Raw genomic sequence first — 18,299 nt, 5'->3', positions numbered from 1 at the left:
ATGTTTAAAAAAATCCAAAAGAGAAATTGGCCTCTCATGTGAATTATGCTCGACGACAATCTTTCATGGAATAAAAGTCATCAATTATTATTTATGTAGTGAAATATTTAGCAATTTCTTTCTCAATATAAACTACCAAACGATCTATCAAAATCTCATCTTTCATTCTAGTATGTGATCTATTTTTTACTAGTTTCATGGAAAAAGCTCGTTTAGTAGTGACAGTAGAGAAAGATATTATCAACACTGATGATTCAACCTGTCAACCAAATGATAAATTTTTGACTTTCTTGATATTGCTAATTATCTGCATAACCTAAACCCATTTAAAACCCATAGTTGACCTCATTTATTGCCCTCTCTGTTGGCTTCTATTTAGGCCTAGTGTTTTTGCCCAGTATTTTCGGCCTATTGTTGTTAAAGGCCATCTTGGGCCATTGTTACTGAGCGGCACCAACTTCAGTCACTACTGCTACCATCGTTGACCTGTGTCGCCAATCGCTACTGTCTCTAGAAGAAAAGAAAAAAAACAAGAAATTCAAGCTTCCAAAATCTTTACCTTGAGTTCAAAGAGACGTTAGAATATAAGATATATAGAAAACCAATGAAGTTAAGCCTTAAAAGACTTAACTTGACCGTTCTGTTCACCATGTTTCATCCTAACTAGTTAGGGAGCTCCTTTATCTTAGTATATACGTGTTCTTTGAATGGTTAGCTTTTAGCTCATCTATCCAATCAATTTTGGAAAACCTAAGAAAAACATTAAATAAGTAAAATCACAACATCGGTTAAGTTTCTTCTTTGTCACCAAATCGTGCCTTGAGAGTACGTAATTGGTTCGAGCTTCAGCTTCTCAATGATTTTTCCAACATTTATTAGTTTTTTTGTGTGCCAAAAGTTGAATTGCATGCACGAAACAATAAAAAAGAAAAAGAAAAAGAAATTAGAAAATCGATCAAAAGCAAAACACTAGATAATATAATATATCATATCCCATGTCTTACACATTCATATGATATCTGGAAATTCCTCATAAGATAAGTAAGATCCATAGGAGCAAGATCAAACAACAAAAGAGACAGGCCAGGAAAAAGAAAATTTGAAAAAGTTTTTTTTTTTAATTTTATTTTATTCATTCATGGCTTATGTGTATATATATATATATATATTGATCGATACTTATGTTAATATATTAGAGCCTGAGAGTTAAGTCAAGCTTTTCCTTGGAAGTGATGATTTCGGTGCCATCTTCGCCTCGATGAAACGGAGCCGTAGCATATTCAGCTGCGTCGTCACTTGCCACGACAGTCCCCAATGTCAACTCAAGGAAGGACATTGGTTTCTGATCATGCCTAGGCTTAACATTATTATAAGGATGATATTGAGGAGCCCTCCCATTCCCATATCCATCCCCGGGTGATCCAGGCCCGGAAGGACCATATCCAGGCCCGGAACCAGAAGGACCATGGTTCGACCCGTGTTTAGCAATCGACAGCGCAAAATGCTGAAAGATGCAATCATCATTGGTGGGTGCAGTACTGAGGATGATATTTTTCACCCTTGCTAGGTGTTGCTCAACGCTAATCCTCTGCGCCCCTTTTCGTTCTTTCCGGTGCGCGTTTTGGTGGCCTCCCAGTGCCTGTGCGGTTGGAAAAGCTTTGGAGCAGAGTGCGCATACGAAAGGGTAGTGCAAGTTCAGGCATGCGGCTAGCCTTGACGCAGTGCTTGAGCTTTCACCAGAGTTGCCTTTTCCTAGCATTTCTCTATGAGTTATCAAGAGATCAGAAAGGAAAACCAGAAAAATCCAAAAACACTAGTGCTGAAACTCTAAAAGCGGGAGAGAGATTGAGGTTGTGGATATTGAAGCATCAATAGGCCGGAAGCTATATATAGGAAAATATTGGGTTAATTAAGATAAGTATTTACGAACTAGGCTAGCTTTTTGGGTTAAAGAAAGAGAGATATCTTTACCATTGGCACCCCGAGAGATAGACTATATATATATTATCTTTTTATCCTCATTTTATTTCTCAACTTGGAGGGATAAAATAATGGTATATAGCATTATTCATATAAAAATAAATATATTAATTATTTTGGGTATTTCAAATAATTATGAAATCTATTTTATATCTAAAAGTTCTATATGCAATTAATTGAAAGATTTTTATATTTTAAATTCAATTCAAAATTTTAGAAGAAAAACCAAAATTTTGAAGTGGAGAGAGAAAAGTTTGTCACATATTGGTAAAATACAAAGATGTGAACTAATTTATAAGAAAACCTTCTTACTTAACAATAAATTGAGTGATGAAGAAGAGCACTAGCTAGCTGCTTAGCAGTGGCAAAATTGCCCGCGTCACTTGCTAGGGCAATGGGCTTTGGGTGCTATGAGTCGGACTTTGTGCACCAAGAGCCTCGGTAGAAAGTTCGGTCGTATGAGACTAAGGTTGGTCAAACTTAGTCTCGTTTAAAGAAAATCTAAAGATGTGATGCAATTTATGATGTATATTAATGTGGATATGGTGGTTACAATTTGTGACCATTGGTTCAAATTAATGATTTTGGACCATTGGATATGTCCAAAACCACTATAAATATGTCCAAAGACACACAATCTCATAGCTTCTCTTCTTTCTCCTACAAATTTTCTTTTGTTCTATTCTTGAGTAACATTTGAATAAACAGGGAGGCAAAAAGAAATTAAGATTTCAAGGTTCAATTGCAACCACGATATCTCTTTTGCTTATTATTATTATTTTTTTTATATTTTATTTTAATTCAAGTGTTCTGATCTTCTTGTAAATGCATATCATTGAATAAGTGACATTAATTATTGAACTAAAAACAGAAAGAAAGATTGTTACGGCCCTTGATAGCTAGAAAGGGCTGCTAGTGCTGGATCCTTCTTACGTTGATTCCCCTTAGAAAATTTCAGCAAGGAGATAGAGCAGAAAATTATTTAATACAAGATATTTATTGGTTTATAATTTCATGCATATATATGTACGTATATATAGTTTATTAATTAGACTAAACCTGGTCTTTAAATAGACTTAGAAGATGAAATAAGATAACACCAAACTCAAATGAGATTAATTATAATAACAAATCATATATTCCAGGAAAAGATAATATATAATTCCTACTCCATCTTCATCCATCCTCTAGTGATAAGGCTAATCTAGTATCAAAAAGCGTAACAAAGATTATGCAAGAAAAATGAATCAAAATATGTTATAGTAGAGTTCGTAAAGAGTTTTTTTTTTTTTTTAATTAAAAGCTTAGAGGGGGATATCAATTATGTTTATTTTAATTGAGCATAACTGTATATAGTACATAGTATCAACCTGCAGAGGATTGTTCAAGAGGGACATAGATTGTAGAAACCGCAGACGCACTCTCAAGACGACCAGTCGAATCATAGCTTAACTACTCGCCCCACCTCAGCATTAATGGGACTCAAAAGAGATAATACAAATAGGTATAAAAATTCCAATATTCGGGAGTTAGTAAAGAGTTAAGCATTTATAATGGGCTCCCTAAATACCACTTTCAGTCAAATTTAGACTAATTTACAAGAAGGAAAAAAAAAAAAAAAAACTTCAACAAACTCCCTACTCTCCTCCCTAGCTATATTTAATTAGTTTTGTCAGAAACCTTCACAGATTTAAATTAATTGATGGATATATTTAGAAAATCCGTAGATGATTAGCCTCTAGAAAACCAAAACAAAACACACACACACACACGTGATACATGTCTCTCTCTCTCTCTCTCGATCTTCTCTTCATGCATGAATAGCCACGTAGTAGAGCTCACAAACCAAGTGTAAATAGTCACCACCACTCAAAATGTCTGCTTCTGTGGATCGCACAACAAGAAAAGGCACCCTATTGGGCCGACTGAGCTCAAAGAAAAAGCTAGCTTTCAATACAGATCGATCTGCTTAGATTTTCTGTCCAAACACGTTGTAAGCTTTGCAATAAGACTCCAAAATTATGCCATCAATGCTTACACGATAGGATGAATGGTAAAAACCGTCTCCTCCCTCCCACTCTTCCCCTTCTCTTCTTGTTGTTTTCTGTGAAGGCCCTGAGGAAGACTAACGACGTCATAACAGTCCTTTTGTACGGATGCCTCTTCTTTTGGCACGTGTATTGCTATGCGATACGTGGGGTTACAGTCTCACATGAACGTTTCTTTGTATTCAATTGTTCACGTGCATGCATGCTGATGTTGCTTTGTTTTGGTCATGATTCGTCCTCACCGCATTACTAATGGGCCCACTCCCACTAAAAGTTTTTATAGCGGCTGGGCTCGCGAGATAGCCCATTAATTTCATTCACACTATAATCTTTATTTTTTAGTTCAAATTTAGTTAAGAAACTCACATTTTTTAGTTTAATTAGCAATATTTTATGAGTTCTACGCAATAAGCTCTCTAAATCTCACTTTATTCTATTTAAATATAATTTTTATTACTTTTTATTCTCAAAGCACCCATATGATATGGAGAAAGAGAGAGAGGGAAAATGAACATAAAAATAAGATAGGGATGAACATTGTTTCTCCAAGTATAGATCTAGATTACAAATCTAACAAGACTTATATGATAGAGAATGAGAAGATAGCTTGATAAATGAATATTTATGTGAATTTTAGCCAAAATTTGGCTAAACATTACATTTGGAGAGGTCACTGTGAATGCTTTAAGAGCAGTTTTAGCAGGAAAAGCCAAAATAGTTGTTGAAAAGTATAAATTTCTACTTTAGTTACTCATTTTTCTATATAAACTTCAATAGATTCTTTTTTTGTTTTTTTTTAATATTCTTTTGTGTTGGAGACATTGTGAAAGAAAGAGGAGAGGACGGAGAGTGGAAAAAAAAATGTGAAAAAAATAATAAAAAAAAACTTTTGTAAAGTGAATAGCAAATAGGCCGAAGAGCCTATTTACTATTCAAACTATAAGAAAAAAATGTTAAAGTAGCTATTATGTTAGACACAAAAAATAGTTCATAATAGTTAAATTTAACTATTATGGATCATTTTCCGATTTTGTTGGATATGCTCTAAGGGTGAGCTTGTATATATTGTTCATATTGTCATGTTATTTAAAATTTTAATAAATGTATAATAAATTTTTTAACGCACTAGCTTTTTTTGATTGCTCCATGAGTTTTTTTTTAAAATTGATCTTAATTGTTTAGCTTTGTCCCTAATTTGAAATCGATCATTCCTTGTGTTTTCTGTCCAAATTTGTGTGCATGGCTTCCGAGTTGTTAAATTATCAATTGTCACAAAAGCTGAAGCTAATAAGAAGAGGTAAATTTAATTATTTAATTAATACTTTAACACTCTGTGTGGGCCAAAACTCTCTTTTAATAGATGGAGCCTAACATATAAAATATTTAATTTAAATAAAAGTGAATTGACAAAATCAGGTTTTGAACACAAGGCCTCTAATTCTAATAGCATGTTAAATTATCACTTATCCTAAAAACTTAAGCTAATAAAAAATGGTAAATTTAATCATTTAGATAATACTTTAACACGAACACCCTATTGAATGATATTACTTATTAGTGTTGACCAAGATCAGCGCAGGTGGGGCGAAAGGGCCGATCGTTCAAGACAAGGAGAGGTGGATAATGGTGTCAGAGTAAGGGAGATAGATCGGTGATCAACGGTGATAGGAGAATAATGTTAGAGCTTCTATTTTTCCCTTCACCCTCGATGTTAAAGGGCAATGAGACAGACAGAAGGTGCTGACATGAAAGGCAAGCAAAATAGATGCTGCGTTTTTAGGGTTGAAGGTGTTGACATGCCATATTTGTTAAATGACGTGGCCTAATATTGAGACATGTCAATTATGTGTGGTTTTTAAATGGCATGGACATTTTAATGTGACATGACTCTTCTGCTATGCCATATGTTACTATGTAATTGGTACGACATGGATATACTACAAATAAAACATGTGTTTAGTGTTAATTTTTTTTAGTTATTTTGCGTCCTTTTTTATTGAAGGTCATAAAATTAGCATTCTTTTTTATGCAAAGGACATCAATTTATTAAATATTTTCCGTTCCTTTTTGTTATAGGTCATAAAATTAGCATTCTTTTTATGCAAAGGATGATAGTTTATAAATATTTTTCGTTGTTTCATAAAAAGGCCATCGTTTCTTTAAAAAGGTTGTAAAGTATGGAAAAATTTAACTTCACTTCCACATAAATGATGTCCAATCTCATCTCTCTTTTATGTAAAGGACGCATATTTGTTATTCTATTTTGGTGTCATTTAATGCAAAGGATGCAAACAATATTTTATAATTAAAATTTTAACGTCCTTTTTAATTAAACGACTTAAAACTTTTTTTTTTCTTTTTAAATTCCACGTAAACACAATTTTTTTCGCATCCATTGATAATTACTTTTCTCGCTCTTGTTGGAAATAATTTTGGATGGTGCACAAATTCTCATTGATATAAAATCATTGCAATATAAAAATTAACAATAAAATAAATGAAATACAAGAGATGAAAAGTAGAGTATGGAAAGATCTCACAATGTGCTATAGAATCACGCAAAAGCGTTGTCCTTAAAGGTTGATTCGTGCCTCCCGGAGTGTATAACTCGGTGCGATCGGATCCTTTGACACGCAACCTCCCAGGATTAGACTATAGCGTCTACCTTCGTTAAGGACGCACTTCCAAATAACGAAGAGTAATAGAACAACCCAATTATCAAAGTTGGTGATGAACTTCAGAATATTATTTGTAGAAAAAAAAAAAACCAATAATATAGCATATGGCTTTATGCCATAAAACAAATGTTTTGCAACACACTATATGGCCTTAGCCTTAGATAGAAAAGAAGTGTTTTTTTTCTTCTATCTCTCATATATGTTCTTTCCTTCAATGTATTAGTATATCTATATATACAAGTGCTGGAAAGTATGTCATAAAAGAAATCTAATGAACAAACGGTCAAAACGTTAAAAAAACCTCCCAAGCATAAAACTTGTTATAAAATGCAATAAAACATATTAACTCTAAATGGTTATAAAACGGTAAGGAAATCAATGGGTTAATGACATAACACCAAAAAAGGGTAAAACATTTGTTAATAATCAAATGGTCAAACTATAATAAAAGTTGTTAAAGACTAACATTCAAAACTATAAAAATCAATTAAAACTAATTTTTATTTAACTCATAACCAAGTAATAAATACAAACGGTCATAAAAGTTATATCTCATAACCAAGTAATAAATACAAACGGTTATAAACCAAAATGGTTAAAGATGATTTTTATTTCTCATAAAAACTCATGAAGATAATATCAAATGATAAAATATTTTCAAGTGACTAAAAAATGAATGTTTGTAACAAATATTACAACAATCCCCCACATGTTACAAACATTAGAATAAAAGGAGATTGAAAGCATGCATCGATGTGGTACCCGAAAGTTTTAACCGCACCTAGGATAAATAAGTAGAACTTAATGAATCGTGGTAGAGTTAAACTCTTTTAACCAAATCCACAAGTTAAACAAACTTATCATCCACATAACTTTCTCCAAAAACAAAAAATTAAATCAAATCAAATAAACCAAAAGTCAAATCAAATCAAATAAAGAAAATTGGGTTGTTCTATAGCGGGTTGGCGCCTTATACAGGCCATGCGCCTCTGGGCTTCATGAGTGCTCTAGAGACTTGCCAAAGTCTCATAGGAAGCGGCACCACCTCCACACTCACATAGGTGGCGTCCATCAAGAATGTGTGCAGAGAACATCCCATCCCAACAAGTAGGGACTATGGACCCATTAAGAGTTTTAAACTCATCCTTACTCACTCTGCATCTTTTGTTATTACACCATAAAATGGCTTTCATGAGCGCTCTAGAGACCTACCCAAGTCTCATAGGAGATAGCACCTCCACACTCATATAGGTGGTATCCATCAAGAGTGTGTGCAGGGAACACCCCATCCCAACAGGTAGGGACTATGGATCCATTAAGAGCTTTAAGCTCATCCTTAATCACTCTGCATCTTGTACTGTCTTACACCATAGGGATGGACTCATAACTAATCTTTTCAACAAGATAGTTAATAAACATAAATTGACAGTACCATACCTCATTTCACTTGTGACTTCGTTTCCCATTAAACCTCATTCATGGGATCTCCAATCACAGAGGTTGGGTATCAATCACAGTGTCATGATTTGGGTATCAGTCCTATCCCCCTCGATGCTTCTCTCACTAGCTTTCTTGCTAGTGGCATGGTCAAAGAATCTGCAGAATTCTTTTATGACCTCACAAAGTACATGGACATATACCGGTCTCAATAAGCTGCCTCACAATATTGTGCACTTTCTCATTATAAATTCATCACTCGAGCTTTGGCAGCCTGACAATCAAAATAAACACATAGATCCAGCTATGTTAGCATTAAAGGCAAATTAAATAAATTAACCAATAGGTTCTTTAGCCTTTCATCTTCACTTCATGCCTTCTCCAAGGTAATTAACTCTGACTCCATAGTAAACCTTGCTATGCAAGTCTTTTGAGGACTTTCAAGAGATAGCTCCTCCAGCCAGAGTAAACACATAAAAGCCATTAGTAGGCTTTGCTCATCTGAATCAATAATACAGTTGCATTCCTTTCAATATAGCAGGATAATCACAATAAGACAAACCAAAATTAATTGTGCACTTTGAGAATCTCAACAATTTAGAGATCACATCACAATGGCTCAATACCATGATTACGAGTATATCTACTCAATTTACTAACAATATATGTAATCCCAAGGCATATACAGTTTGTCAAAACATCAAGCTACCAATGATTTGTGCATATTTTTCTTGCAAAACACTATCACCGTGATTCTTAACCAAGTGTATTTTTGAATCATATGGTGTAGAGTTTGTAGACATAGGTCTATAAGAAAAGTGTTTAAATCTTTTAAACATCATTTCGACATAATATATCCGAGATAAAATAATGTAATCATTATCTCTAATAACTTTAATGTTTAACATGACATTAACTTTACCTGTCTTACATATCAAAATTAGATGCAAGAAATATTTTAGTATCATGCACAACATCAATGCTAGCTAAACAAAAATAAAATAAACTAGTCGTCAATATATATATAAACAAATAATGACATATTCATTATTGTAAAACTTGCTATGCATTTACTTGCATCATTAATCAAATATAAATTAGACAACATCACCTTGTTAAACGCCATTATTTAGGAGCTTGCTGTAATCCATACAAAAATTTCACTAGTTTGCACACTTTATGTTCTTGACCGGGGATTACTATTTCCTCGGGCTGCTCTATATAAATCTCTTCATCATTTAGAAAAATAACTTTGACATCCATTTGATGTACAATAAGTTTATAAATATAAGCAATGGCAAATAACATTCCAATAGATGCAATTTTAGTAACCGGAAAATAAGTATCAATTAATCAACATTTTGCATTTACTTGTAGCTTTTAGCTACCAAGTCTACCATGTACTTATCTATTGTATCATCCGGTTTAAGCTTCTTCTTAAACACCTATATATAACGAATTGATTTGCTCTTAGAAGGTAACTCAACGAGTTCCAAAGCATGGTTAGACATAATTTATTCAAATTCGTTATTTATAGCTTCTAACAAAAAAAAAAAATGCATCAAAAAGAGATTTAATTGCTTCATCATAACATATTGAATAATTATCAACAATATAAGCAATAAAATCATTACCGAGATTCCTTCCGTTCTAGCCCGCTTGCTTTTTTCTCAATTCTTATACATCACCAATAATTTATTAGAAGCAACAGAAAATTCATGAAAGAATTTTTCCTTATTTTTCAAAGGAAACACGTGCTCAAAGAAAATAGCATTTTTAGATTCAATAATAGCATTGCAATCTAAAACATCACTCTTGATAGTAAGGAATCTATAGCATGAACTATTACATGTAAAACCAATAAAATCACAATCATAGGTTTTAAAACCAAGTTTCCTCATTTTAGGTTTGGGTAACATAACATTTGTTAAATACCCCCACACTTCGAGGTATTCCAAACAATGCTTATGAATGTGACAAACAAAATAATGGCTTCCCCCCACACTTTGGTGAATAACTCAAAACTGACAATTATAGAATTCATCATTTATTCCAATATTCTAATTTCTTTTCATCCCCTTGATGTAGCCAAGATTTACATGTATAAATCTATCATGCTAAATATTAATGGAATAAACCAAATATTCACAAGAAAATAAATTTTCATTAATAGCTCACAAGTGCTTTAAGAAATGACTTCTATGAGCTCATCTTTCTCTAAGTATGATATGTCATTTCCTCTTCTTTATTTTCTGTCAATTGACAGTTCTAAAGCTGTTTTTTTTTTAAAAAAAATATTAATCATCACTTGTGATTTTTTAACATGATCCTTATATATTATATATATAGGGATTGCATATTTCAAGTTCTATCTAGATTTTAAAAATAAAATCTTTTTAACTAAAGCCCCAATAAATATGCAAAGTATCAAGCTCAATCATATAATAATCAACTATTATTGGCTCATTGTCATAAATACGAGATTGGTATCAATCTAATGATATGATAAATTTATCATATATCAAATGAGCATCAATATAAAGGAACACCAATAATCACATATATTTTATTCTGAACCATCATGTCAGGAAAATTAAAAAAACTGAATGATATAGATGAGGAATTACCAAATAACTTAATGTATTTATGCTAATCTAGCATGCCATTGCTAATAAAAATGCTAGATGCTATTTCAATTTTGAAATAGAGTAATAACCAGAGGTTCATCACTTATCAGATTACAATATTCATATAATATAAATTTTAATTCAATCAAGTAGTACCTTCATCACTTGATTTTTTTCTTTTAATAAATGAAATTGTATATCGTGTCTTGAAAAATATAAATCAAGATCTATGAATCATAATTTACGAACTCACAGTGGAGCCAACGATTTTACTCAATATTCTCCAAAATAGATTGTCGCCACTACACACCAACTAGGTGTTGTGAGAACCGATCGACTCAATACCCGCACCACATTTTTTCCTCTTACAATGTGCTTACCTGCAAAAATCTTTAGCAAAGTTGTATTCTCTGCACACATTTAGCAATGCCTATGTATTTTTCTCCATCACACCATGAGAAACTACTCATTGTTATTATTATTAATCTACATGGATGTTTTCCAGCCAAGCTTAGCACAACATAACAAAGAAAATGCTAAGTTCTACAAATCCATAAAAAGTCTTAACTCTATTTATTGTAAGAATAGTAACCCAATAATAAAAGATTATTTGACAAACAAATTAAATTAACATAAATTTGAGTTCAAATAATCAAAAACTCTTTCAATTAAAATATTTTCACTTTCAATACCTACACATGAGATTAAGCTCTTTTTCTGATAAACAAATCAATTATCAGAATTTTTCACAACAAAATCTTTCCACCCAAGAATTGATTTCATCATTCTCGTATGTGAATTGTATACCACAAACTTTTATAGTATTTGACTTCTCATAAGTTTAAATACTATTGTTATGATACTAATCAAAATATTTGTGCAACCATCATAATCAACCTTTAAGATTGTTGGAAATAATTTTGGATGGTGCACAAATTCTCATTGATATAAAATCATTGCAATATAAAAATTAACAATAAAATAAATGAAATACAAGAGATGAAAAGTAGAGTATGGAAAGATCTCACAATGTGCTATAGAATCACGCAAAAGCGTTGTCCTTAAAGGTTGATTCGTGCCTCCCGGAGTGTATAACTCGGTGCGATCGGATCCTTTAACACGCAACCTCCCAGGATTAGACTATAGCGTCTACCTTCGTTAAGGACGCACTTCCAAATAACGAAGAGTAATAGAACAACCCAATTATCAAAGTTGGTGATGGACTTCAGAATATTATTTGTAGAAAAAAAAAAACCAATAATATAGCATATGGCTTTATGCCATAAAACAAGTGTTTTGCAACACACTATATGGCCTTAGCCTTAGATAGAAAAGAAGTGTTTTTTTTCTTCTATCTCTCATATATGTTCTTTCCTTCAATGTATTAGTATATCTATATATACAAGTGCTGGAAAGTATGTCATAAAAGAAATCTAATGAACAAACGGTCAAAACGTTAAAAAAACCTCCCAAGCATAAAACTTGTTATAAAATGCAATAAAACATATTAACTCTAAACGGTTATAAAACGGTAAGGAAATCAATGGGTTAATGACATAACACCAAAAAAGGGTAAAACATTTGTTAATAATCAAATGGTCAAACTATAATAAAAGTTGTTAAAGACTAACATTCAAAACTATAAAAATCAATTAAAACTAATTTTTATTTAACTCATAACCAAGTAATAAATAGAAACGGTCATAAAAGTTATATCTCATAACCAAGTAATAAATACAAACGGTTATAAACCAAAATGGTTAAAGATGATTTTTATTTCTCATAAAAACTCATGAAGATAATATCAAATGATAAAATATTTTCAAGTGACTAAAAAATGAATGTTTGTAACAAATATTACAACAGCTCTTTGGTTATTAATTGCTTTGACATTTACCATTTCCATTTATCACGCTTCCCACATTTACCCTTTTCCATAAACTCAATGTATCACACATATATTCCTCCAAGGATAAACACACCTTAGACACACCCATCCACCGTCTTCTCTGGCCTCCCAAATTTTCGCCGCTGCCTTCTCAGCTCTAATCTACCACTAACAATAGGCAAGTGTATCTCATGCGTTCCAACGCATGTACTCACAAACGCATGGATCCCAAGGGTGATTGACAACTTTTGAGGGGTTAATTTGTTTGCTGCTTGGTTGTTGAGAAAATATCAACAACCAATTTTTTTTTTTTTAATATAATTTTGATTCACATCATTTAAGTTGAAACAATGTAAATCAGTTTAAGTCGTTTAAATTTAAATGACATCAAAATTGACATCGTTTCAATGAATGATGTCAGCTGATTGATGTTGTTTCTATGGTAAAGACGTAAATTCACATTGTATTGAAGAAAATGGATGTTAGATTTTGTTTTTGAACCCATGATACAAGACATACAACAAAGGATGTGAACAACGATGTCAACTATTTGACGTCATTTTCTCAAAATATGCATTCAACAATTCAGATCAATTGCTTTTTGAGAATTTTTCTTTCTTAAAACATTTCAGGTGCGTAATTAATATTTGATATTGATTAAGCTGTTATATTTTGATTGCTCAATTAAATTAATTGTTTATGAATATATATAGTTTTTATTATATATTTTAATTGTATGAAATATATAATTATAGTTACCTGAAATTATGGAGAACCATAATGATTCTATTAAGCTCCAGTTAATTCTAAACGAACTCATGTCGAGTAGTGTAACACCCTGGTCCTATATTAGGAAGATGAGGAATAACCCACATAGAGTGGGTAGTTTATAAATATAGTTATAAGTGTTGTTAAGTCCCACATTGCCTAGTTAGTAGATGAAACTGAACTTTATAAGGAATTATAGGGAAGCTCCAAAATTGACTAATTCTTTTGGAATAATATTGCAGATTGCTAGGATCGATTGCGTAAAATTCAAAAAAATTATTTTACGTAGCGGAAATAAAAATAATCCTCAAGACCTTGAGTCTTCAAGAGAAACATGGCAAAATTTAAACAAAATATATAAGTTAGCGTTACTTACATGTAGCTTCGGCCTATCCTAGTTAGTAGAAGAAACTGAACTTTATAAGGAATTATAGGGAAGCTCCAAAATTGACTAATTCTTTTGGGGTAATATTGCAGATTGCTACGATCGATTGCGTAAAATTCAAAAATTTTATTTTACGTAGTGGAAATAAAAATAATCCTCAAGACCTTGAGTCTTCAAGAGAAACATGGCAAGATTTAAACAAAACATATAAGTTAGCGTTACTTACATGTAGCTTCGGCCTATCCTAGGCATTTGTGTGATACCCCGAGTATTTAAAACCCGAAATGCATTTTCTTAGATATTAATCACTTTTATAATGCAACCATTCCCTAAGATTGTTTAAAAGCTTTTTATTGAAAAACAATCAAATCTTCAACTTTTTAACTATGATCGAACGTTCGACCAAAACCTTAGCACCAAACATTTGACCATGGACCACACGAACGTTCGACCTGCAACCCTATAACCATTGGGTAATAGTACACCGAATGTTCAAAACATAGTACCGAACATTCGAAGCTAGTCTGAAAATCAATTTTAACCTATTATCTACCCTCTCATTCTTATCCACACCTAACCCTCCTCTTTTAAATAAGATCTCCTTCAACTCTCAGATTTCACCTCTCACCCTTACACCCTAGCAGGCAACAACCAGCATCTTAGAGTGAGAAAGAGATTCTAAAGAGAGAAGGAGGAGATTTTGAAGTTGTTTGTCATCTTCAAGGTAAAGTGGTAAACCCCTCTGCATTAAGTTGGTTTTCATGTTGTTCTTATGATTTTCATACTTCTTACGAGTTTCTAATATGCCATGATGAGTTTGTACAATTATTTTCCTTAAAAGCAAAAAGGTTTTCAAATGTTATAAATCAACTCTCATTTTCTTAGATTACTATGTCGTTGTGGGTTAGCATGTTTTTATTTACCTATTAGGAGCCATGGATGAGATTTGTTACATTTTGGTATTCTGACCGAATGTTCGCTATACTCTGACCGCATGTTCAACCTCAAGTCTGAACGTTCAATCTCAAGCAAGAACGTTTGGATAGTGTCCAGAGTGGGTAATTAGAGTTTTATAATGTTTTAGCAATCTTAGCCCCCAACTAGGATTTTATGTGTTTAAAATAGGTTCTTTAAGTGCTATGAGTAATGTTAGACTGCATTTCGCAATAACGGGAGTTCGAGATGTCTGAGGATTTGAGTGAGCGGACGAGATAAGTAAATGCTTACGACTACTTTCAATAAAAATGTGTGATACAACAGCTGATTAAGCACACGTATGTTATGAGCCTATTTATTTACTTTTAATGGAATTGGGTACATATTTAACTAAATGGTTAATGAGATGCACCGTGAGACATTGTACACTGGCATGTGCTGCATAATGATCATGGCTTACTATATGAGTTTGATTTTAAGGTCAAATGTGTGTGTTTATATGAGTCTTGAATCCAATAGTTATTCGTGACCGGCACAACCATGGTTAATTTGTGGGTACTATAGGGCGTACATCATTAATAGTGTGGGCTACTCGAGGTCGGACTTAGTCGGAGTGCTAGTATTGTGGATAGTAGTGTGCAATATTCGAGGTATTGGTATTGTATTACAGGTCCCACAGGACATCGCCAACCCTGCGGGGAATTGATAATATCTCGAGTAGACCATACAAGATAGCTACGATTTGCATAATGCATTATCTTCTTGCATTCAGAATACTGGTGATTGTTCCTAGAATTATGCCATACATCTCCAAAACCAAAACTATATTTTTATGGTATACTAATAAAGACAACACCTATTACATTTGTGAAAACTCATGTTTATTATTCCAGTATATAAACCATAACTCATACGCTCATTTCATACTCAACTGTGAAGTTTACTTACTCATAGACTTACGCAGTATATTGTGGTTTAGCAAGTTGGCAATTTTGAGTGTATGTCAATTTACTAGGATGAAGATGCCAAGCGAATAATTAGTAGTACCAGGTTTTTTTGGTAGATCTTATTTTGGTTGGAAGCTCCGAGCTTATGATTGATGACAACACTTGTGTACCTTATGGTTGTAGTAATCTCAAATCTTATATTTTCACCTTCCGCTTATATTTACTCTAAACTATTGATGGACACTTCCCTCAGTCAGTTACCAATTAACTGGGCTAGAAGAATTGTCAGTAACCTTACCAAGATAGGTGGAATTAACCAACCAAATTTTGAGGGTGTTACAATTGGGGCGTAGGACTGTGTAACCGTTCTTCAAAAGGAGTAGGACTATGCAATCCACGTTCAAGCATGTCAACAAACTCGTAGGAGGAATTGATGCTCATCATATCTTGTTCTTCACCATCTTCACGTTCTTCGTGTTCTTAAAAAACATCATGGTGTTCTTGAAGCTCTTGATAAACTTCAAAATCTTCAAACAATGTGGTCTCACAATTTTTTTTTTCTTAAGGACAAGAGAAAAAAAAAAATAGAAGCAAAAACTAGAGAGGAAAGCTCTCTTAGCCGTGTATTACTCTTTAGCAAGAGAGTTGTGTGTCTTTTGCTTAACTATGACACCTTTATTTATAATAATGGGATCTTGAAAGAAATATGGGAGAATACCATGTAAGACTAGGATTAGAAATCCCAATCCATGTAGCATACAGCCAATGGGAGAATATTACTCTCCTTGCCACTGCATGACCTACCATGGGGAGAAAATATTCTCTCCATGCACCTACAGCTAGGATTTTAACCCTAGCCCACTCCCACATGTCTTCTAACTTGGGCTTAGGTTTTATCCTAAAGTTCAATGCTCCTTTGACTTAACTTAGGTCTTTAAATTTAATTCTATTGAGCCTAATGCTTATGTCCAAGCCTCTTAAGAATTAAATCCCTAAGCCTAATACTCTTTTAATTCTTAAACCTGCAAGAATTAAATTATAAGCTTAAAGCTCTATGTAATTCCCTAAAATTGTAGGAAATAAATTCTGAGCCCAAAGCTCTATTTAAGTTCTTAAGCCCAATTCTCTCCATTTAGCCACTTGGATTAATAAATCTCAAAGAGGGTCCAAAGGAAAAAAAAAAATATATATATATATAACTCTAATAGGTTTGTGACCATGTCACATGACTCTATTTAATCACAATTAATTTCAGTAAATAATTATGACTGTACTCTAATAAGTATTTTTATTTAACCAATTATTGTATGTTACCCCTCCTAGAATCACTTTATTCACTACCTCTTTTCCTTGAGTTAGTGATTTAAATTCATGATTATATTTATGTACCTTTTGAGAATGCATCTCATCTTGTACATATAAAAGTTTTCAATGTACCTACTAAAAACACTTAAGCCTTAGTTTTAGGATAATATTTCTCATTAAATCTAAAACAAGAGAAATACTCCTTGTCGCTTTGTTATCTGACAGAGGATTTGGACTCCTCCTTGAAGCAAGTGTTCCCACGATCCTATACTCCACATCTGAGTTCATGAACTTCCTCAAGATTTAGAATAAATGCTATAAGTTGTCGCACACATACATCATTCTTTATGACATGATTTATAAATGAATGATGACTCACGTGGTACATTCAGTGTATAGCATTACCTTGCCAATACCCCCAACATATCAACTTGAAGCCATCCTGCTTCTCCTAACCAAAATAGGTCATTGATGTTCGATATGTTATAATATAGATGGAGTTCCCAGTTCCAACAAACAATAATTTTATAAGCTGCAATGACCTTTGACTATGATCTTTTGTGTGATAATTTCCTTACTCACACTATAACTCAAATACAATGCATCTTAGAAATCTCACATAGATATAATCAGATAATACACAATTACACATATATGCCATGTAAGAATATAAATGTATATGCCCATTGTTCTATAAATAATAATAAGAGAATAAACAATATTTATCAAGAGACCATACAATCAATTGAAGTTTTGGACACCATTTTTAACACAGATGTGAAAACACTTTTCCTTAGGTCGTCACAAATGGTATCAAAGCCACCTAATAACTCTAAACCACATAGTACTAGAGCATTGCATGACGTGGCATTGACGAGGACATCATGAGCTTAAGAAGGGGAGTTTGTAACACCCCGGTCCAATATTGAAAATGAGGAATATCCTACATAGAGTTTATGGTTTATAAAGATAGTTATAAGTGTTAAGTCACACATTGTCTAGTTACTAGGTGAAACTAGGCTTTTTAAGAAATTATATGAAAATTTTCAAAATTGACTAGTCATTTTGGGGTAATAGTACAAATAGGGCTAGTGTTTTTCCCTATATCGTTATAAGTAGATAATTGCTTAAGAAATAAAAAACTTGATTGCTATCTTACTAATAGAGACCAAATCCGAATAGCATATCTACATAAAGTAGATTGTCAACCAATTAATCATAATTCTACAAACAAAATTTGAAAAAACATGGCATAGTTCAAAGAATATGCTAATTGGTTGGACTTTAGTTTATTTATTTA

At 32.7% G+C, this 18,299-nt stretch overlaps 1 protein-coding gene across 1 annotated transcript; it reads right to left on the bottom strand.

Annotated features, from left to right (window-relative positions):
• Positions 1-1,192: 1,192 nt before the first annotated feature.
• On the bottom strand, positions 1,193-1,759 carry LOC132162211 (uncharacterized). Its single transcript, XM_059572476.1, has one exon. The coding sequence runs from the start codon at positions 1,757-1,759 to the stop codon at positions 1,193-1,195; it is 567 nt and encodes a 188-aa protein (XP_059428459.1).
• Positions 1,760-18,299: the final 16,540 nt, after the last annotated feature.

Source organism: Corylus avellana, chromosome ca9, assembly GCF_901000735.1.
Source record: "Corylus avellana chromosome ca9, CavTom2PMs-1.0".
NCBI classification, from domain to species: Eukaryota; Viridiplantae; Streptophyta; class Magnoliopsida; order Fagales; family Betulaceae; genus Corylus; species Corylus avellana.
The sequence above is the reverse complement of the archived record's forward strand: the minus strand, read 5'-3'. Positions and strand labels throughout refer to the sequence as shown.